Source organism: Neophocaena asiaeorientalis, unplaced genomic scaffold, assembly GCF_003031525.2.
Source record: "Neophocaena asiaeorientalis asiaeorientalis breed wild unplaced genomic scaffold, Neophocaena_asiaeorientalis_V1.1 scaffold204, whole genome shotgun sequence".
Lineage (NCBI taxonomy): Eukaryota > Metazoa > Chordata > Mammalia > Artiodactyla > Phocoenidae > Neophocaena > Neophocaena asiaeorientalis.
This window is the reverse complement of record NW_020173922.1, coordinates 4,605,901-4,629,426: the sequence shown is the minus strand read 5'-3', so window position 1 is coordinate 4,629,426 and position 23,526 is coordinate 4,605,901. Positions and strand designations below refer to the sequence as shown.

Here is a 23,526-nt window from a genome sequence, read left to right as displayed (position 1 = left end):
AAATAATACTGTATTATATACTTGAAACTTGCTAAGAGAGATCTTAAAATGTTGCCACCACAAAAAAAGAAATAATAATGGGACATAGGGACTTCCCTGGTGGTCCAGTGGTAAAGAATCCGCCTTACAATGCAGGGGATGCGGGTTCGATCCCTGGTCAAGGAACTAAGATCCCACGTGCCGCGGGGCAACTAAGCTGGCTTGCCACAACTACTGAGCTCATGAGCCTCAACTAGTGAGCCTGCGTGCTGCAAATTACAGAGCACACACTCTCTGGACCCTGTGTGCCACTAGAGAGAGAAAACAACCCCACATGCCATAACTAGAGAGAAGCCCACACACCACAATGAAAGATCCTGCGTGCCTCAGTGAAGATCCCACATGCCGCAACTAAGACCTGGTGCAGCCAAAAAATAAATAAAAAATAAAATTAAATAATTATGGGACATGATGGAGGTGCTACCTAACACTATGGTGGTAATCATTCTGCAATATGTAAGTATCAAATCCACACTGTGTAACAAACTTACACAATGTTATGTGTCAATTATATCTCAATAAATTTGGGGGGGAAAAAGAAAAAAATAAACAAAGCAGCTTACGAAGTTTATTTTGACAGGAAAAGGCAAGGACCCAAGTAAATGGTTATACTTCTCCTCAAAACAATCACATTTTTAGATTTCACATCCAACAAGCCTTTCCCTTACCCTCTACTCTTCCCTTCTTCCCTCCTCCTGTTGACTGGCCAAACGAATCTTCATAAAAAATTTCTTTGAATTAACATTTGGAAAAAATGTTAACTTAATATTACCCAACCATTTAGAACTGTTTTTAATGAACCCAAAGAAGCAAAATTCTACTACAGAATTAAATTTTTAACAGGTGACCTTATCCAAGAAGTATGTTAGTACTAAGACAAAACTTACTACAACTTCCCCTGCAGTAAGTAATCTCCAAAGATGGGTGCCAACAATTTCTCCTCTCCCTGTAAGAACATACCACTCCTCTTATCAAGAAATGGTCTACTTCCCTTCCCCTTGAATCCCAGCTGCCCTGGATCTTGCTTGACCAAAAAAAAATTAAATAAATATGACACCATGTCAGTTACAAGTCTACTGTTTAAGAGGCTTGACAGCTTTTCTTCCTGCTCTTTCATAGCTCTAAGCCACCACATAGGAGGTCCAGGCTATCTTGCTGGAAAGGCCATTTAGGGGGCAGTGGAGCACATTCCAGCCAATAGTCAGCAACAAGGCCCCAGACACGTGAGAGAGGTCTTCTTGGATCTTCTAACCCTGATGCCAGCTGAACACAGCCACAGGGATAACCCTGGCTGATAACACATGAAACAAAACCGCCAAGTCAATCCAGAATCCTGAGAAATAATAAATCACGTTGTTTTAAGTTTTGGAGTCATTTGTTATACAGCAAAGCTAAGTGATAAATACCCTATGTAGTCTCTAAAGATAATAGGCTCAATAATAGATCCTTCCAACAATTATCACCATACCAGTTTCTCAGCAAAACAATACCAAATTTCTAATTCTGCTAAATACTAAAATAAACAAACACACACACACACACACACACACACACAACCTCCCCCCCAACCTACCCTGCTACTGGAAGCTACTGGCCCAAGAGAAATATTTTTAATATTTTAAAATACTGTTAAGGGGTAAAGTCATGATAAAAGTAGTTTATTTCAAGTGATCCATATCCCTTCAGATTTGGCATCCCAGTATCTTGCCCAAGGTCCTTTATAAAACCAAATAATATTTAATCTTAGCAGGTATAAATATTTACCTAAAACCTCAATAATAAGGTAAATAATCAGCTACCCATCTTAGCTAAATTTAAAGAGAGCAGCCATTTTTAAACGTTACATATTGATCTAGGAGAAAATCACAAACTATTTAAAAAATATGTAGGGACTTCTCTGGTGGCGCAGTGGTTAAGAATCCGCCTGCCAATGCAGGGGACATGGGTTCAAGCCCTGGTCCAGAAAGATCTCACACGCCGTGGAGCAATGAAGCCCACGTGCCACAACTACTGAGCTCACGTGCCACAACTACTGAAGCCCACACGCCTAGAGCCCGTGCTCCGCAACGAGAGGACACCGCAATGAGAAGCCCACGCACCACAACGAAGAGTAGCCCCCACTCACCACAACTAGAGGAAGCCCACGCACAGCTACAAAGACCCAACACAGCCAATAATAAATAAATAAAATAAAATTTAAAAAATAATAAAAATAAAAAATATGTAAATGTCCAATACTTTTATCAGCTACATAAAGATGGTAAGATCCACAGGGGTTTTGTATTTTATGACTTTTCAAGTGCTTGCTCTTTCAGAGTTACAATTCCTAGAAATATAAATTTTGGTGTAATACAATAGCATGTGTTCCAGAAGAACCACTGAAAGTACCTCAGACTTCCTTATCTCAGGGTTTCTCAATCTGGGAAATGACTGACATTTGGGGCAGGATAATTCTTTGCTGTGGGGGGCTGTCCTTTGCATCGTAGGATGTTCAGTAGCTCCCTGGCCTCTATCTATTAGATGCCAGTAGCAGCCAGTAGCCTCCCAGCTGTGACAATTAACAGTGTTTACAATGCCAAACATCACCTGGTGGGCAAAACCACCCCCGATGAGAACCACTGCATTATCTCTCAGTAATACATTCTGAATTATTTACAGATAAAATGATATGACATTTGGGATTGGGTTTAAAATAATCCAGTAAGTGTGGAAGAGGTAATCAAGAATAAACACAAAATGATGGGTGATGGGTCACATGGTGATATGTTATAGAATACTCAATGTTTGGATATGTTTGAAAATTTCACTGAAGTTTATTAGACATCTGTTTTGTGTACTTTTATATAGTGTATTATATTTATAACAATGAAAAATTTTTAAGAAAAAAAGTTAATTAAAAACTCGCATATCCTACAGTTGGGTGTCTAAAAATTTTGTCATACAATTTGGCATTACCTTACAAAAATAAAAAGCATCAGACTCTATAACCAAACAATTCTACTGACTATTAAGAGAAACTCTCACCTATGTGCACCAAGAAATTTGTATGGGGATATTGATGCTTTTGTATCTGTAGTAGCAAAAACTTGGAAACAAATGTCTATTATAGGTGGAATAAATTTTAAAATATATTGTTGGCATATTTGTATTCATTGAAAATGCATGTTATTTAAAATGTATACAACATAAGTTCTCAGGACTGAGGGACAATAAGCACAGTCAATGGCATGGATGATGTATGGAAATCAGGAAGGTTAAGCGAATGTTTACATATACACTTTGTTCCAAACGGCCCTGAGAACACTGGAAGCTTTGCCTATACCTTCCAGGCAGATTAAAAGATTCTTCTCGAGAAAAAGTGACCAGCACAAGATAAAGATCTATACTATTCACGGACGCCAGTGGTTCATCTGGAGAAACAGCCCTGCCAGTAAACCATAAATTAAGTCCCAGAGTTGCCAAACCTCACCCCCACATGCTCAGACCCTTTAATCAGTGTTTTACTCTAAAATAAGGATAAACAACTGACAATGAAGGATACTGGCCATCTTCAACATGATTCATCTTCAACATGAAAGATAAAGACCAAAATAATGTGAAGGAAAAAAAGAAGCAGGAGAAAACAAAGACCATGAAGGAAGAAGAAAAAGTCAAAACAAAAGAAAACCTATCATGGATATCCTTAAAGCTAAGAGATGCTACTACTTCCATGAAACAAGAGCAGAATCCTTAAAACAAGCAAGCAAACATTCTGAGAATGAGAAAGTCTTTCAAAAAGTGGATAAAAGATAGAAAAGAAAATATAGCAAGACTAGTCCAGACACTCCCCAAATTTATCTACAGATCCCACGAAATCTCCATCAAAATTCCAAATGCCTTTTTCTTAAAAAAAGAAACAACAAGCACAACCTAAAATTCATATGGGAATGCAAGGGATCCAAAAAACCAAAACAATCCTGGGAAAGAACAAAGTTGGAGGATTCACACTTTCTGATTTCAAAACTTAACACAAAGCGACAGTATTCAAGACAGTACGGTACTGGCGTAAGAACAGACATAGGTCAGTGGAACAGAATTGAGAGTCTAGAAATAAACCCATACATCTATGGCCAATTGGTTTTTTTTTTTTTTTTTTTGTGGTACGCGGGCCTCTCACTGCTGCGGCCTCTCCCGTCGCGGAGCACAGGCTCCGGACGCGCAGGCCCAGCGGCCATGGGTCACGGGCCCAGCCGCTCCGTGGCATGTGGGATCCTCCCGGACCGGGGCACGAACCGGCGTCCCCTGCATCGGCAGGCGGACTCTCAACCACTGCGCCACCAGGGAAGCCCCCAATTGGTTTTTGACACAGCTGCCAAAACAATTCAATGTGGGAAAGAACAGTCTTTTCAACAAATGGTGCTAGGACAACAGGATACTCACATGAAAAAGATGAACTTAGACTCCTACCTCAAACTATATACAAAAACTAACTTAAAAATGGATTAAAGGCCACTATCTCATTCCATCAGGATGGTTACTATTAAAAAAAAACAACCAACCAACCAACAAAACAAAAACAGAAAATAGTAAATGTTGGTGAGGATGTGAAGTTGTTGGAACCCTTATGCATCACGGTGGTGGGGGAGGGGGAACGTAAAATGGTGTAGCCACTGTGGAAAACAATATGGTAGTTGCTCAAAAACTAAATATAAAACTACTGGGGACTTCCCTGGTCGTGCAGCAGTTAAGAATCCGCCTGCCAATGTAGGCAACATGAGTTCAATCCCTGGTCCGGGAAGATCTCACATGCTGCAGAGCACTAAGCCCGTGCACCACAACTACTGAGCCTCGGCTCTAGAGCCTGCGAGCCACAACCACTGAAGTCCATGCACCACAACTACTGAGGCTGCGCTCTAGAGCCCGCAAGCCACAACCACTGAAGCCAGCGCGCTCTAGGGCCCACGTACCACAACTACTGAGCCCGCGTGCTGAAACTACTGAAGCCCACACACCTAGAGCTGGTGCTCTGCAACAAGAGAAGCCACCGCAATGAGAAGCCCGCGCACCGCAATGAAGAGTAGCCCCCACTCATTGCAACTAGAGAGAAGAAGCCCACAGGCAGCAACAAAGACCCAACGCAGCCAATAAATAAATAAATAAATAATATATAAATAAATAAATATAATTACCATATGATCCAGCAATTCCAGTTCTAGGTATATACCCAAAATAACTGAAAGCAGGGTCTTGAAAAGATACACCCATGCTGACTACAGAATTATTCAGAATAGCTAAAACGTGTAAACAACCCAAGTGTCCAACAGCAGATGAATGGATAGGCAAATACAGTATATACATACAATGGAATAGTAAATAGCCTTCAAAAAGGAAGGAAACTCTGACAACATAGATGAACCCTGAGGACACTGGGCTAAGTGAAATAAATCAGTCACAAAAAGAGAAATACTGTATGATTCCACTTCTATGAGGAACCCAGTCAAAACCATAGAGAGATAAAGTACAATGGTGGGTGCTTAAAGGCTAGGGAGAAATCAGGAGTCACTGTTTAATGGGTACAGACTTTCAGTTTTGAAAAACAAAGAGTTCTGGAGATGGAGTAGTAACGGTTGTACAACAATACAAATATACTTAATACTAATGAACTGTATATTTAAAAATGGTGGAAATGGTAAATCTTATATGTATTTTACAACAATTTAAAAATTGGGGCTTCCCTGGTGGCGCAGTGGTTGAGAGTCTGCCTGCCGATGCAGGGGACATGGGTTTGTGCCCCGATCCGGGAGGATCCCACATGCCGCGGAGCGGCTGGGCCCGTGGGCCATGGCCGCTGTGCCTGCACATCCGGAGCCTGTGCTCCACGGCGGGGGAGGCCACAGCAGTGAGAGGACCGCGTACCGCAAACAAATAAATAAATAAAATAAAATTGGAAAAAACAGATCAAATACCTAAATGTAAGAGTTAAAACTATAAAATTCTTAGAAGGAAACAAAAAAATTAAAAATAAATTTACCATATGATCCAGCAATTCCACTCTGAGGTATATATCCAAGAGGAATGGAAACATACGTTAACACAAAAATTTTAAAATAAGTGTTCATAGCAGTATCAATAGTTAAAAAATGAAAACAGGGCTTCCCTGGTGGTGCAGTGGTTGAGAGTCCGCCTGCTGATGCAGGGGACACAGGTTCGTGCCCCGGTCTGGGAAGATTCCACATGCTGCGGAGCGGCTGGGCCCGTGAGCCATGGCCGCTGAGCCTGCGTGTCCAGAGCCTGTGCTCCGCAACAGGAGAGGCCACAACAGTGAGAGGCCCACGTACCAGAAAAAAAAAAAAAAGAAAACAACCCAAATGCCCATCAACTGATGAATGGAAAAAGGAAGTGTGGTAAATTCATACAATGGAATATTATTCAGCCATAAAAAGAAATTAACTACTGATACATACAACTTGGCTAAACCTTGAAAACTCTATGCCTAAACAAAAGAAGCCAGACACAAAAGGTCACATATTGTATGATTCTATTTACATGAAAGGTCCAGAATAAGCAAATCCATATAGATAGACTCAGGGACTTCCCTGGTGGTCCAGTGGTTAAGAATCGGTCTTGCAATGCAGGGGACGCCAGTTCAATTCCTGGTCAGGGAACTAAGATCCCACATGCCGAGGGGCAACTAAGCCTGTGCACCGCCAACTACTGAGCCTGTGCGTCACAACTAGAGAGCCCACATTCCACAACTACAGAGCCGACACGCTCTGGAGCTGGCACACCACAACTAGAGAGCCCATGTGCCACAACTAATGAGCCTGCATGCCACTACTAGAGAGAAGCCCGCACGCTGCAACAAAGAGCCCGTGTGCCGCAATGAAAGATCCTGCGTGCTGCAACTAAGACCCGGTGCAGCCAATAAATAAATATTTTTTTAAAAAAAGACTCAAAAAGACGAACTGAATGTTGAGTAAAATAAGTGAAAACTGACCTACACCACCAAACATCATGAAATTTCACAACACTGGGGACAAAGAAAATCTATAAGCTTCCAGAAAGGAAGGTGGTCACATATATAGGATCAGCAATCAGAATAGTTTGGGACTTAACAGCAATACTGGAAGCCAGAAGACAATGAAAGTACCGACTATAAAAGTAAAAGGAGGGCTTCCCTGGTGGTGCAGTGGTTGAGAATCTGCCTGCCAGTGCGGGGGACATGGGTTCAAGCCCTCGTCTGGGAGGATTCCACATGCTGCGGAGCAACTAGGCCCGTGAGCCACAACTACTGAGCCTGCGCGTCTGGAGCTTATGCTCCGCAACAAGAGAGGCCGCGACAGTGAGAGGCCCGCGCACTGCGATGAAGAGCGGCCCCTGCTCGCCGCAACTAGAGAAAGCCCACACACAGAAACGAAGACCCAGCACAGCCAAAAATAAATAAATAAATAAAATTTTTAAAAAGTAAAAGGAGTGCCACACTGGTGGTCCTACCTCACACTCCCAGATTAGATCAAGTCATGTTCATGATCCAATGCCAATACATTGTTACCTTCAAGTTGTTCTTCAAAGTCTGAACAATCTTCTTATAACCTTGTATTAATGGTGCATGTGACCTCATACAATTTAATTTTCATATCAAGTTATAGGTTCAACAATAGAGGAACTGAAATAAGACTTAGATATACTGAAAAAAAATATTGCATAAGCATGTTTTGAGATTGTCACTGTAAGTTTAAACAAAATTTTACTCATTAGAGATTTGCCCTGTAGTGATAAAAATAAATGGTATAACTATTTCTCTTTGAAAGGAATTCAAATTTCTGTTTTAAACCAATTTAATCAGTGTTTTAAACATGTGGGCAATGATTTCAAGTCAGCCTTGAAATGGATATAAATATCATGGCAATTCACAATTTTAAAAAGAGCTCACAAGCATGTATGATATACTCCTGGTAAGCTCAATTACTTCAAAGTGGATTTTATTACTTCTAGTCAACAAAAGTGAAACACAATGCTTAAAGTATAAATAACCTTTCAATGGACAGGAATCTAGCCTACTACGTAACTCAGTGATGATACAGTATTGCCTTGATGTAATAGGTAAAGTAGGGGAGGTTTCACAAGTAATTCCCCATTACTTACAACAATGTACCTTTATCAAAACATGAATATTTCTAAATATATGCAAAGATCCCAAGCTCATAAATTACCAAAAGAAGCCACGGCTCCTGACTAAACTTTAACACTGAAGCTAAATTAGGTAGGTCTGAATCTTAAACTGGATAGTAAGTACCTAGGTGTTGGTCACATCAGTATCTAAAACTTTCTGTAGACATAAAAATACTTCATAATAAAAGATTAAGTTTCGGGACTTTAAATTATGGTTCTTTCCAACTATTTCTAAGAATGGAGACTAGTTTATACAGGTTACTAGTATAATTATCAAAATTGTCTCATAATAATAACACTAAACTAAAATTATGGTTTTAGTTTTTTCCAAAAATGGGCTATAGAAAATGCCATATTCCCTAACTGGGAAAAGTGCATGTGGTCACAATCACTAGATTGATTTTTCCATATGTGTTTTAAGTAACAATTAGCATTATTACTTTAAACAGTTTTTAATCTAAATATTTATGTCAAACAAGTCCTATATTTTAATTTGTTTTTTAAAATACTGAGGCTAAAAAAAAAAAAAAAAAAAAATACTGAGGCTATCCACAGGGGAATGGGCATGACCAGTGCAGGATGTCCAAGATAGGACAGAGTTAAGAAGGGCACCCCTAGGAGAGACGGGGACAAAGAATCGTATCTATGCAGGTGGGCCACAGCAATGGGAAGTTGATTATACACAGGGGAATTGATCAAATGAGTAAATACATTAACGGAAGCCAGGTTTTTCACTGTAAGAAAAGGAATCCCAATTTTGAAAGGAAAAAATACAGGGTGAACCCTATGGTACTGGACTGGAATTAGAGGCACTGGTGTGAACTCATGGTTTTTGATATATATAGAGAAAAGTAAATCTATACATACACATATTCCCCTAGCTACATCCACTGATTACACTGAGAAAGCCTGGAAACAGTGAGATTCCAAAAGCAATGAGCATACCTAGCATCCAGATCTTGGTTTCTAAATACCATTCACCACTAAAAAGACCAAGGGATCCTTGGAAAAATAGATGATAAATGAGCTAGAGCAAGGAAAGTAGAAGAAAATGCAGGAAACATCTTTTTGTGCCAGAACTTAAAGAAGTGCTCAAATGATGGGGAAAAAAGCAAATTGGGGACAATTTGAGGATTAAAGTAAATAATAATAAATTATTAAAACCCACATGAATAAAATAGGAAATCATGAGTCCATACAAATATAAACTTTAAAATGAGTAAGTTAAAATTTTTGAGTAACAGTGTGGCACCCAGACTCCAGGTTGGCTCCCAACGATCCTGAACTCCTAGTATTCACACCCTTGTGCAGTCTTCCCTGCCACACTGTACCAGGGGTAATCTGTGAGGCCAACAGAACATGGCAGAAGTGATGGTATGCCTGTCGGTTCTGAGATTAGGTTATAAAAGATACTACAGGCTTTCACTTGGATGCTCTATCTCTCTTAGATCACTCTGAGGGAACCCAGATGCTTTGTCTTAAGCACACTCAGGCAGCTCTGAGTCGGAGAAACCCACGTGGGGAGGAAATGAGTCTGTAAGTCCAGCAACCCACAAGGAACTGAGATCTGCCAACAACCACGGAGTGAGTTTGGAAGGAGATCCTCTAGTCTTCAGAGTACTGCAACCCTCGGCAACAGTTTGGCTGCAACCTCAAAAAAGACCCTGAGGGCTTCCCTGGTGTCACAGTGGTTGGGAGTCCGCCTGCCGGTGCAGGGGACGCGGGTTCGTGCCCCAGTCCGGGAGGATCCCACATGCCGTGGAGCTGCTGGGCCCGTGGGCCATGGCCGCTGGGCCTGTGCGTCCGGAGCCTGTGCTCCGCGACGGGAGAGGTCACAACAGTGAGAGGCCCACGCGTACCGCATAACCCTCGGCAACAGTTTGGCTGCAACCTCAAAAAAGACCCTGAGGGCTTCCCTGGTGTCACAGTGGTTGGGAGTCCGCCTGCCGGTGCAGGGGACGCGGGTTCGTGCCCCAGTCTGGGAGGATCCCACATGCCGTGGAGCTGCTGGGCCCGTGGGCCATGGCCGCTGGGCCTGTGCGTCCGGAGCCTGTGCTCCGCGACGGGAGAGGTCACAACAGTGAGAGGCCCACGCGTACCGCAAAAAAAAAAAAAAGAAGACGACCCTGAGCCAGAACCACCCAGCTTTTAGCCATTCTTAGATTCCCAATCTTCAGAATCTATGTGATAATAAATGTTTATTGTTCTAAGCAGCTAAGTTTTAGGGTATTTCCTTATGCAGCAATAGATAAAGAGTAAAAAAAGAAGAAGTACATATATTCAAAGCATCTCCATACAAATTATTTACTCATTATAAAAGGAAAAAGAGTAACTTTACAGTATGAAACCTGGTAGATATCACCTTAATCAAGTGATGGAAGTGAAAATTCTCAGTAATGGGTCAAACTGAAATTGTATACCACCTGACAGGATGGAATGAAAAGAATCCAACCAAAATCATGTACCACTTGATAGGATGTAGAGACAGACATAGCATTGCTTCTGTGACATTCCTGCCAAAGATGCATGACCTAAATCTAATCACAAGGAAATATCAGAAAAACACAAACTGAGAGACATTCTGCAAAATAACTGGACTCTAATCTTTAAAAGTGTCAAGGTCATAAAGCAACTATACTTTAATTTAAAAAAAGTGTTGAGGTCATGAAGCAAAGGAAAGACTAAGGAATTAAAGAAAACTAGAGATAGATAACTAAATGCAACAAGTAACTACAGACTGGATTCTTTCCTATAAAGGACATTATTGGAACAACTGGCAAAACTTAAATGGAGTCTGACGATTAGATAGCAGTAGTATCTCAATGGAAATTTCCTAATTTTGATGGTTATACTGCGATTATGTAGCAGAATGTCCATTTTGTAAGAAATACACATTAAAGTATTTGGGGTTGATGAGTCATCATGTTGGCACCTTACTCTGAAATGGTTAAAGAAAAAGATGTTCCAGGTATTGTATTTGCAACTTCCCTGGTAGGTTTGAGATTGTTTCAAAATTTTAGAAACATAAAAACAAAATCAGAAAAGCCCAACCGTAATTACAGCAGTCACTTTATTAGAATTTGGGGATTAGATGGTATACAGCATTGAATGGTCCCTAAAACGGTATGTGGCACATCTTAATTCCTTGGAACTATAAATGTTACCTTATTTGGAAAAAGGGTCTTTGTAAACATAATTAAATTAAGGATCTTGAGATAAAATCATCTTGGATTACATGGGTGGGCCCTAAGTATAAGATCAAGTGTCCTTATAAGAGATAAAAGAGAAGACCACACACAGAGAAGGTAGTGTGAAGATGAAGGCAGAGACTGAAGTGATGCGGCCACAAACCAAGGAATGCTTACAGTCACCAGAAGCTGGAAGAGGCAAGGAAGGATCCTCCCACAGAGCTTCCAGAGGGAGTGTGGCCCTGAAGGTATGCTGATTTTGGACATTTGGCCTCCAAAACTGTGAGAGAATAGATTTCTGTTGTTTTAAGCCACTCAGTTTTTTGTAATTTATTACAGCAGCCCTATGAAACTAATACAGATGGTATAAATGAGGACATTTAATCTAAAGAAAATCACTCACTCCCATTAGCATACTATTATTTTAAGAAACCTATTTCTAAACTGTTATCACCGCAGCTTCTGTAAAATTCAGCTTTGATTTCAAATGTTTTATCTGCCATACGCCCTTAAGAAGTTGGCAAAGGAGTGCTATCACTTATATAGGCACTGATGTTCTACAAGTGGTGCGGGGACATGCTCAAAGGACAGCAGCAGATACTTCTATTACAAGATTATGTTAAGAGAACTGTTTTCACGTCTAGGCTTACAAAAGTATCACATTTATTGGAAACGTATTAAGATAACAATAGTTAGAACTTTGTTGAAGAAAAATTTGGAACTCAGTCCCTTTTTTCATTTAGAAATATTAGAAAACATCACTTTACAACATCAGGGTATATTTTTTTCCCTTTTCTTTTTTGGTTGGGGTACCAATGAAGGTGAAATGCTAAACAGACACTTAACACTGACACCTAAGATTTCAAGATTCTACCAATTTCATGGGTCAACATTACTGGGCAGTTAAGCCAGTGGTAATTAATATTAAAAACTATCTTTTGGGTTTCCCTGGTGGCACAGTGGTTAAGAATCCGCTTGCCAATGCAGGGGACACAGGTTCGAGCCCTGGTCCAGGAAGATCCCACATGCCGCAGAGCAACTAAGCCCGCGTGCCACAACTACTGAGCCTGCGTGCCACAACTACTGAAGCCCATGCGCCTAGAGCCCGTGCTCCGCAACAAGCCACTGCAATGGGAAGCCCGCGCACCACAACGAAGAGTAGTCCCTGCTCACTGCAACCAGAGAAAGCCCGCATGCAGCAATGAAGACCCAACGCAGCCAAAAGTAAATAAATTAAATAAGTTTAAAAAAAAACACAAAAAACTATCTTTTACATGGTCCATATTTTCTTTCTACTCATCCCCCACAGGCTTGCAGGGTATGTGACACTATCCTCATTCTATAGGCAAGGAAGCTGAGGCCAAAAAAAAATCAGTGAAGTAACTTGCCTAAGGCCACAGGGTTAGAACATGACTCAGTAGGCATGCTGCTCCAAAATCCTACTATTTTTTTCCACTATACCACTTGCTGTTGACTTTCATTAAATGTTGCTGGCAAAAACTGAATGCCTACTATGCATCAGGTACTGGGAATACAATAAGTAAGACAGGGACTTTGCCCAGAAAAGCTCAGTCTAGAGGGGGTAATAATCAATCATGTCTACACACTAAGAAACAGTTCTACAGCAGAACCCTACTGCCTGCATTACTGGGGCATGTTTCACAGAGAAGCGGTCTGTTGGATCTCCAAGGATGAAGAAAGAATTCAGGAGGAGAGAGTGGGTTGAGAAGGCATAAGGAAAAGCACAAAGACTAAAGGAAAATAATTCTGAGAAAGATCAATTAGAACTGTTTCAATTACACTAATATTTCTCATGAGACACTAATATGTATTATAGGAATAAAAATGGCAATCTTTTTGTCCTAAATTTTATCCACTTTTAATATGTTTTTAAGAAATACTACACATTTCCACGAATTTAAAGCAATAATTTGCCTCAAGAAACTTGCACACCACAAAGCAAATTATATCTGTGTTCCGATGCATAAACAGCATTTAACCATGGGTATTACCTGACTTCAGTGAACTATCCTGTTTATTATCATAATTCAATATATATTTGAGAAGTTATTTAATCAAAGCTTATTGAATACTAAATATTTCTACATTCTCCATGGACTTACAGCTAGAATATGGAAGGGTTTTTTTGGTTTGTTTGGTTTTGTTTTGCGGTACGCGGGCCTCTCACTGTTGTGGCCTCTCCCGTTGCAGAGCACAGGCTCCAGACGCGCAGGCTCAGTGGCCATGGCTCACAGGCCCAGCTGCTCCGTGGCATGTGGGATCCTCCCGGACGGGGCATGAACCCGTGTCGCCTGTATTGGCAGGCGGACTCTCAACCACCGCGCCACCAGGGAAGCCCCATGGAAGTTTTAAATGAAAAGCAGAGTCCTTTGATTCTTAAGCCCGAAAAACCAGATTATTTAAAAATAAACATGAGCAAAGCATATACTTTTTATTTTTTAATTAGGTGATCTGTCTGCCCATGAGACAATTAATAATGTTGGTAGTGGCCTAATTGCATGAATATTGCAAAACATGCAGTTTTAATTCTTTCTTTTGTTGTAGTGCACCTGCCTGAAACAAATTTTCACATTATACTATAATGAAAACAATACAGAGTAACACATCATTTTTTTCTTTTGGCCATGCCACACGGCTTGTGGGATCTTAGTTCCCTAACCAGGGATCAAACCCAGGCCCTCAGCAGTAAAGCGTGGAGTCCTAACCACTGGACCGCCAGGGAATTCCCAAGAGTAACACATTTAGTGCAGCACCTGATGAGGATCCCTTTCATTTTCTTAAAATTCTATTCTTTAGGTGTTTGTTACTTTATAGCAAAATGACAATGAATAATGTTTCATCTTAATATATTTTGTTTTTAAGTTAATTTACCTATTTTTGTGCTTGTATATTATATATTGATTATGTTAATTAGCTTACCTAATTGACAGCCATTTGTGCTGTCAATTTTAATCCAAGTGTGCATTATTTCATGAACTTTTGTTTGTATCCATAAATAATATTAGTTTGAAAAGTGTTCTAATGTTAGGAAATACTAACGTTATTAGAACACTAGATATGAGAAAGGAGGAGAAAGTTTATCAAAAGTTAAGGGAAATGAGTAATAATGTGAGTATAATCACATTAAGTGTTACAAAACTGAGGTATCCATTGAATTTGGCAATTAAGTAATCATCAGTGACCTTACTGAACAGTCCCAGAACAGTGAACAGACACTATTCTGTCAAGAATTTTGGCACTGAAATGCCAGAGATGGAAGGGATAAAGAGGAGGAAGGAAAGGAATCAGCTCTAGGGGAGAGGAGAGTTTAAAAGTTTTTTTGTTTTTTTTTTAGGATGAGGAAAGTCTTAGACAAGTTTGGATGCTTAGGAGAGTCAGAGAAGAGATTAGAACTAGGAGAGCAGGGACAATTACTAGAGAGCAAGGACCTGGCAAAAAGAATAGGATGAAAAGTAAAAGTTAGCTTGCAGTGGGTAAAGTATAGATTCTTCAGAGACAAAAGGGAAGAAGAGCAATGACTAAGGTATACTTGGAGCAATGGCTGGCTCCATAGTCAAGATCGAATGCATCTGAATCCTGGCTTTTCCTATCATAGCCATATAATCACAGGCAAGTTTGTTTATTTCTCCAAATCTCCATTTTTTCTTCTAACCTGGGGAGAACAGAATTTTCATAGGGTTGTTCAGAAGATTCAGTCATTCTGATACAGAGTGAGTACTCTAAAGATGGTAGCTGTGGTGTTTGGTTTTTCTTTTTCTTTTTAAAGGCCTCAAAGGAAATTTGAAAGAATTCACACAAATTTCTATTTCCTCTACAGAATAGGTAATTGGGTCACCTACTGAGATTAAAACAGAATGTTTAAGGAGACTGGACAGTGATTCTTAGTCTTTTGGAGAGATTAAAAAACCCATTTGACTATGATGAAAGATATATGGAGGACAGAACATCAAAAATTTGCATAGTTTCTTATTTTTCTGCTTTTTGGAATTGAAACCCACCCCCTCCCCCCAAAAAATCTACATAGTTTTAAGGGAATTCATAGACACCTCTCCAACAATAACAAGAGATGTTGAGGAAAAAATATTCTGGTTCCAGGGCATAGTTTAAATATCCAATTGTTCAAACAAAAGAAAAAGTTTGCATCCTCTGGATTTACATACCTAACGACTACCTACGAGTATAGGGCCTGCCAGAAAAGACACTGGGCACAGTCAAAAAACCCAGGTTCTTTATCCAGCCCTAAGTCACATGGCCTTTTCAGACAGTAGCTCTGAGAGGTGATGCAGTGCTAAAGTTTTCTGATTCTATTACTTGAAATCTCACTTGACTGTGCAGACAAAAGAACAAATGGTACTTTATTTCCTATGTCATAGTTTAACATGATTTTGAAGGTTAGTCTGAGAACCTAACCACCAAAATTTTATTTCTACAGAAAAAACAAGTGTGCTCCTTCATTTCTGGGATGAGGCTGCAGAGGTTGCTGGCAGCATCAGGCATGAGTCAGGTATTCCTATCCTGGGAACTGCCTAGGATATTTTAGCAGCCCTCTCTCTATGGACTAAAATATCCAAAATTGGGCTTTGTCAAAACTTCCTCCTTGTCAGTCAGCAGTACAGTAATACACACTGGGAGACTTAAAAAAAAAACCCTAGGTTTATTAAGTTAATGACGGCTGTTTAAATTACATTTAAATAGCAACCCAGAAGAGCCAAATGAAGTTTCTCAATTCAATGAACCTTTGCGAAACAAAGAATCCTTTTCTAAAGGAAAAAATAAAAATCTTCCCTGAGATTTCAAGAAGCTTATCTTTTGGAGTAAGAAGGTATGTCTGGAGCTTCCCTGGTGGCGCAGTGGTTGAGAATCCGCCTGCCAATGCAGGGGACACGGGTTCGAGCCCTGGTCCGGGAAGATCCCACATGCCATGGAGCAACTAAGCTCGTGCACCACAACTACTGAGCCTGTGCTCTAGAGCTCGCAAGCCACAACTACTGAGCCCGTGTACCACAACTATTGAAGCCCGCACACCTAGAGCCCGTGCTCTGCAACGAGAGAAGCCACCACAATGAGAAGCCCACGCACCACAACGAAGAGTAGCCCCCACTCGCCGCAACTAGAGAAAAGCCTGTGCGCAGCAACGAAGACCCAACACAGCCAAATAAATTAATTAATTAATTAAAAGGATGTCTGCTTTCCAAGATAAAACTAATTCAAACAGTCATCTTCTGTCAACCATTTATTATACTGAAGTTCCAAATACTCAAGACTATTTGCTAATTTGTTTCATCATTTTGACTGGAATTCACTGGATCCTTACCTCTGATAAGATTAATGCAATGTATGATATCACACTTCTAGTACAGTATTTTTAAATAATCTTAAAATTAGTACTGTTACAATGTTACAACTCCTTTCCCATATCCTTAAAAATCACCCTTTGGTAACTGGCAATCTTAGACATTTTGAAAGTATGTAGTCTACAGAAAGATGATTCATAACATGAAACAGGATCACAATGAAGTTAAGAGTTAAGATGTAAACTTCTACCATGGGATCAATGCATCTACTAAATTGGCTTTTCCTATGACTATAACCATATAAAACTTCACCAAAGAAGTTAATTAGAAGTTTACAAAAAACTACTGATACTTAATTGTACCCATTTACATAAAACAATACTTTGACACTTTTAAAAAGACAAAGTATGGTTTAAATGATTTAATCCTTACACTCCTGGTTACTTGCTGAACCTCAATCTTTGATTATTTTTAATTCATATACTAAACTGGTGCCTACCAATCTACAAAAAAGTGTGGTGGTGTCTTTTGGTTTTGTTGTTTTTAATTTGAATTGGCTGCCAAAAATCTGGATTTGTGGCTTCCCTTAAAAAAAAAAAAATCTGGCAACTTTGGGCACAGATCCTGGCAATAGCAACATTTGGAGGGGGCTGAATAGCAGCTGCCCTCTTCTAATAGCACATGCAATTTCTAGCTCCCTCCAATTCTCTTTGCTCACTTTGGTCACCTGCCTAGCCATCAGAGTTTGAAATCTTTACTTTACTGGAAAATTGACTGACTGGGCTTTTCAGGGGCCTTAAGACCTTTAATCATAGAAATACAGTAAATCAAGTGATAGCCCTGGCATTAAAGCTATGTATTCCAAATGTTAACTATAACTAGCACGACACCATTAAAATGTACAAGGCACTATCATTGTTAAGAGCTTTTTAGTATCTTAACTTTGGTCTGTCTTCAATTCTTCAAAGAATCATGATATTCAGCCTTTTACCCTTCCTCAAAATAAAGAAATTAACCTTGTATTTCAATATCATGGCATGCTAAGAGCAACAAAAAGCTTCCTGCATCTGTATAACAAAGGTAAAGAAGAAAAACAGGAAGCAAGTAAAAAAAGGTCTCTGATCAGTCAGACCACACAGTTCACAGAACACATGAAGCCCTCTTCACTCAGAGCCTACTGGATCTTATTTTAGACATAATTTTAATAAGCTCAGTGATCTGGTTTCCCAGCCCACAACAGATGAGACGCAGCCAACTGGAAAAGGGCTGGGGGTGGTGCTGCTAGAGGCAGACACTCAAAGCATCAAAATCAAAGCTGAAGACTGATAATGTCAGCAGAAAACCTCAAAACGTAGCAGGCTGGGGCCATTTGGTGTAGATACGAACAATCCCAAAGGGTCCCAATCCCTGCACACAACTACAATGGATGTTCAAAATGAAACCTCTTTGGTAAACTCTGTTAAAGCATAGGTCAGTTGACCTTAAAGTATATATCAAAATAAAGTCCACCAAAAGCTTTTTCCAAAAAAGTCATGGCATTTAAAGGACTGTCAGATTCACAGAACATTATTTCCCTCTGTCAATGAAACACAAGATACTGAATTCCTAAAGATGCCACATGTCAAAAGTATTTGTTCTTAATAAAATTTTATTAGAACCCAGATGCAGTAGTTCATGATATCTGAAGTTGAGAGGTATTTAAGCAGAACTATTTTCTCAGAGAATAGTAACTGGGAAGGTTCAAGACCAAGATCAGTTATGTAAGCCAAGTATGTCTTTGGGGGATTCCATCGCAGATACATTACTAGGGCTGAGGGTGAGATAGGACTGGTCTTATCCAAGTCTGCATTCAATTTAAAATTGGTGTCATACAAAAAGTTAGGGGAAAAAAATCTCCATTTTGTTTTTACAATCTTATTGACTATGACTAGTATGTACACCAAAAATAAATTTTATTTTTCTAATCCCTGGCAGTCTCAGAAGTTGAGCCATACTTTGAGGATGGCTCTAGGTTATAAACCAGGTGAAAAAAGGTTAATACTGAGTTTTAGAAGTTCAAATTATCATTGTGTACACTTGATTTTCCTTATTAAAATTTTAATAAGGGCATCTTTTAGAGAAAATCTAGAGAACATGTAGTATTCAAAAGAAATCATATTATTGGAGGCAAGGATAATAGAAGATTAAAATGCATGTTTTGAGTGCTATTTCCTTTTCTGAAAAAACCTCCATAACATACATATCAGAGTAGAGATTAAAGGCTACATTTCTTGATCTGTAAGTGATCACACATTATACTCACTCTTCTTCAGGTTTTAAAAATAAGGCCACAATCTTCCACACGTATAATCTCAAATTGATAACTTCTCAATTAGTCTTTAAAATCTCATAACTCCTTAAAAATGCATATGTATTATTTACTTGGAAGACCTGTCCTCAGTGTGCTCCTGCTCCTTAAATGGTTAAGAGATCTTTGCTTAAAGTTCAAGCTTCTTTTAACAAATAACCTGCTTCATTTTAGTAGATTTACTCTGTCTAAAGTCTGCCCTTTTTCATTTGATAGAAATCAAAGTCAAAAGAAGTTGGTGAGGATCTAACCTAATTTACAGTAACCACTGGGATTAATTCCACATTAAAGGTCTTTGATCAAGAATGAAACGAAGACAAGCTGCTGAGCTGAGGTGTTTAAACTGACCAAACCTGCATTTTCACTGAGTTTAAGGCAAGGTGAAAATTGGTTCTCTTCCCCTTGCATCTCTATCCCATCCTTTAGGATGGATAATCCCAGGATCCACTTCTTACTGGCTAGAGGTTTAACACAGCCTCTCCAAGTAGCCAAGTGAAACACCAAACAAAAATCACCAGTGCCACTTCCCCACTTCTGAGAAGAAGAAGGAAAAAAAGATAGTGAGAGGTAATAGGAGGTTACAATATTAGAGGGAAGGGAAAAAACCCTAAACTTTAAGCTAAGCCCATACTCCAAAGCAATATTAGAAAAACCTCTGTAGAGGCAACTACAAATAAATAACCCTTCATCCTAAAGGGCAAAGAAATCCTTCCTAATGGAAAAAGGTAGCAAAATACCTCCTACATTAAAAGGATCTCCCTGAACATATCACCTAATTTAAGCGTTAAAATCCGTTTTGCGAAGAGAATGTAAAAGGAAACTTTATGAAATTCTCTCCAGTGGTTTTCAATTTTCAGGTTTCTACCTCTACCCTTGACAATTTAACAGCTTTTCTATTAAATCCATTCCTGCAAACTGAAGTGTCAGTTTCTGACTACATTTGGCAACCTCAAGGAATAAAACGCTTCTCCCTCTACTTCCCTCCTGCCTCATAAAAGTCATGTTTATTTCCTCCTGAACTTCCTACTCTTAACAGTTTCTGGACGAGTTAAGTGGACCGAAGCGTGCGGCCACTAAGAGGCAAGTGAACTCCAGAAATATTTGTGGATCGGACAAAAAGGCTTCCTCAGTCGGCCTGAGATACGGGCCCCAAGCTCAAGTGGTTCTGTGGAGGGAGCCTAGGCAAGTGGGGGTAGGGGTTTTATGGGCAGAGATGGGGCATAGAGCCCTTTCGACCTCCGTCGATGGGGCCGCCCAACGCCCCAGTCCCAGCACCCCCTCCCGGCACGGCTGGACAATGGCCCTCTGGCACAGCAGTCCCAGGCCGGGGAGAGGCCCTGGGACTCCATACCACGCGGGGCCTAGAGAGGAGGCCGGGAAGGAACGCTGAGCCGGCGAACATACCTCCGGCCTAAGCGCGGGCAGCGCGCCCGGGCCTCCGTGGGCGCCATCACTGGGAGTGGGGTGTGAAGGCAGCCCGGCCGGGGCATCGCCGGCAGCCGGGTCCAAAGAAGCTGCGAGCCCGGCGGAGGCGACGGCGGGAAGTGCAGGCCGCAGCTTGCTCAGCCGACCCACCCGGCAGCCCGACCCGCCAAAGCCGACCTTTGGCAGCTTACCTTGTGGATTCTCTTCAGAGCCATCGTGGGAGGCAGGTGGAGGCGGCCCCCGGGGCGGGAACAGGGGCAGGGGAGGGACGGGGAAGGGACGAGGGGGCGCGAGGCCGCCTCGGTGATCGCGGGTCGGCCGGAGAAGATGGGGAGTTCCGGAGCGCAGGTCCGGCAGGACGGACTTGGGGCCGTGGCCCACTCGGCTCCTGAGCCTGCCGCAGGGGTCACCGCATCACCCGGCGGCGGCCCCTTTATGCGCTGCCGCCCGAGCCGCCGCCGCCGCCACCGCGGTAGCTGCCTCTTCCTTCTAGGCTCAGCGCCGCCTCCTCAGCCGCCGCGGATCCCTCCGCCAGGGAGCAGAAGCCCAGGCCTCGGGCTCGGCCGGCGCCTCTGGGTCGGACGGTCGGAGGTACTGCTTGCTGCAGGTGGACCGAGGGACGCGCGGGCGGGCGGCGCCGCCGGGGTGGGGCAGGCGGAGCGCGGGGTGGGCCCAGGCCGAGGGGCAGGTCGGGAGAGCGGGGATTGGCGGGCCGGGAAGGGAGGGCTGGGCCGCGCCGGCGGCGGAGGGATACGGGCCGCCCCTGTGAGTACCTTACGCGCTGTAGCCGTCGCCGCCACGGCCGCCGAGACGATGACGCCGCGAAGCTCAAGGAGGAGATCTCGCGAGACCTGTGGTGTGGGTCGCAGAAGCTCGCTCGCTCGCTCGCTCGCTCGCTCGCTCGCTACGACCGATGAGTCCCTTACTTGTTTGTGGTCCCTCATTCGCGTGACATCTGAGATCAATAAACGATAAAAGCGAATGTTTTTCAGATCACCCGACCATCCCCAGAGCATAGACGGACCCGGGAAGAGCACTTAGGTCCATTGCAATGTTCCTGAAGGAGGAAGGGACTTGTCCAAGGTCACACAGCTCCACAGTGGCAAAGCTGGGACTTCCCTGAAGTCGAGAGTTTCGTCAGATCCCTCCCTGGAAGCCGCGTGGCAACAGCCTGGGCACCTGCGGGAATGTGGTTGTACAAGCACGCCGCAGGCAGCCCTGAGATGGTGTTTCCGACAAACGCCTCAGCTGAGAGACAGTTTGAATGTCTCAGCCACTGACATGTCAGAAGTGCTCTGCTTGGTAAATTGTTACAAATAGGCACTGTAGCTGTTACCTCAGGGAGAAAAACAAAAAAACCAAAAAACTTGCAAAACGTGTGCTCCAGTAATTAAAACCAACCTTGCGTTCAAATCACCATCAAAAGCAAGGTTAGAAAACCTATTCTGGGGTTGTTTTTAGAAGATGGAGGCAAAAAGCTAGTTCATTGAGCAACTACTCTGTGTCGAACCCTGCACCAGGACTAGTGAAATATAAGGCTCACTGGTTTTATAAGGCCTGGGCTAGGAGGTGCTTTTTACCTGTCTGGAGACACTGGGAACACGGAATAGTAAGGAATATTTTCTTGGGAGGTGATGCCCACATTCTCAAGTCTCCCCCAAGGTTTTCTGATTCTAAATCTGTTCTTTCCTCTGTCTGGAAGGGACCTTGAAGATCATTGATTAAGAGAGGAGAAACTGGAGTCCCTAAGGAAAAGAATCTTGCCAAAAGTCACACAATAGATAAGCAGCAAAACTTGTACTGCCTCATCTACTGAGTAGAGGCTGGACCCATAGGGCAGGGCCACCATGGACCCAGTGAGTCAAAGGAGGGAAAAGCTGTGTCCAGTCGCCCAAGATGCACAGGTTTTAGGTTGAAGGTGAAGAGGAAGAGTCCAAAGTCCTAAATCTTTTCTTCCTGAGAACTGTGATGGGAGAGGTACAAAAATGCCCATTGGTCAGATTTTTAAAAATTTTTCTTCAGCAATAACTTTTTTGTATTAAAAAGTAATATATATTTGTTGCAAGAAATACAGATAAGTAAAAGGAAGGAAATAAAAGTCAACCATACTCCCATCATCCAATGATTAACCATTTTTGGCATTTGGCTTATGTCCTTTCAGTGTTTTTCCATTATATATATATACATATTTTTCTTTGAAAATGTAGGGTCATGCCATTATACTATTTGGTAATCTACCTTTTTAAAAAAAATTTATGTACTTAAGGTGTACAGCATGTTGATTTGATATACATAAACATAGTGTTATGATTACTACATCTCTATCTCATTTTTTGTGTGTGTGGTGAAAGCACCTGAAATTTTTGATAATTTACTTTTAAAATAAACAATATATGGTGAATTTTCCTGTGTCAAGACATATGTCTACTATATTTTAATGGCTACATATTCAATCATATAAATGTACCATATTTAATTGTCACATTTTGGGGGATATGTAAGTTGTTTCCAATTTTTACCATTAAAAATATTGCTATAAAAAAAAATATATATATATATATATATATTGCTATAGGGCTTCCCTGGTGGTGAAGAATCTGCCTGCCAATGCAAGGGACACGGTTTTGAGCCCTGGGCCGGGAAGATCACACATGCCGCAGAGCAACTAAGCCCGTGTGCCACAACTACTGAGCCTCTGCTCCAGATCCCATCAGCCACAACTACTGAGCCCATGTGCCACAACTACGGAAGCCCACGCGCCTAGAGCCTGTGCTCCGCAACAAAAGAAGCCACTGCAATGAGAAGCCTGCACACCACAATGAAGAGTAGCCCCCGCTCGCCGCAACTAGAGAAAGCCCGGGCGCAGCAACGAAGATCCAATGCAGCCATAAATAAATAAATAAAATTAATAAATTTAAAAAATATATATTGCTATAATGAAAAAAATATATTGCTATAGTGGATATTCTGTAGTTGATCTTTGTACAACTGTAAGAGGGCTTTTTGGTATAAATTCCTAAGAATGAAATTGCTATATCAAAGACTGATCAGATTTTTGCAT

At 41.5% G+C, this 23,526-nt stretch overlaps 1 protein-coding gene across 2 annotated transcripts in view; it reads right to left on the bottom strand.

The window, feature by feature from the left end:
- Positions 1-21,126, bottom strand: part of UBE2D2 (ubiquitin conjugating enzyme E2 D2) — a 59,902-nt gene extending 38,776 nt beyond the window's left edge. Inside the window, exon 1 of one of the 2 annotated variants that reach the window (XM_024752257.1) lies at positions 20,657-21,126. In XM_024752257.1, coding sequence (XP_024608025.1) covers positions 20,657-20,680 — 24 coding nt within the window. In that variant the 5' untranslated portion in view covers positions 20,681-21,126. The remainder of the gene's footprint in view (positions 1-20,656) is intronic. The other variant, XM_024752258.1, reaches the window with a different exon arrangement.
- Between the last annotated feature and the right edge of the window lie 2,400 nt (positions 21,127-23,526).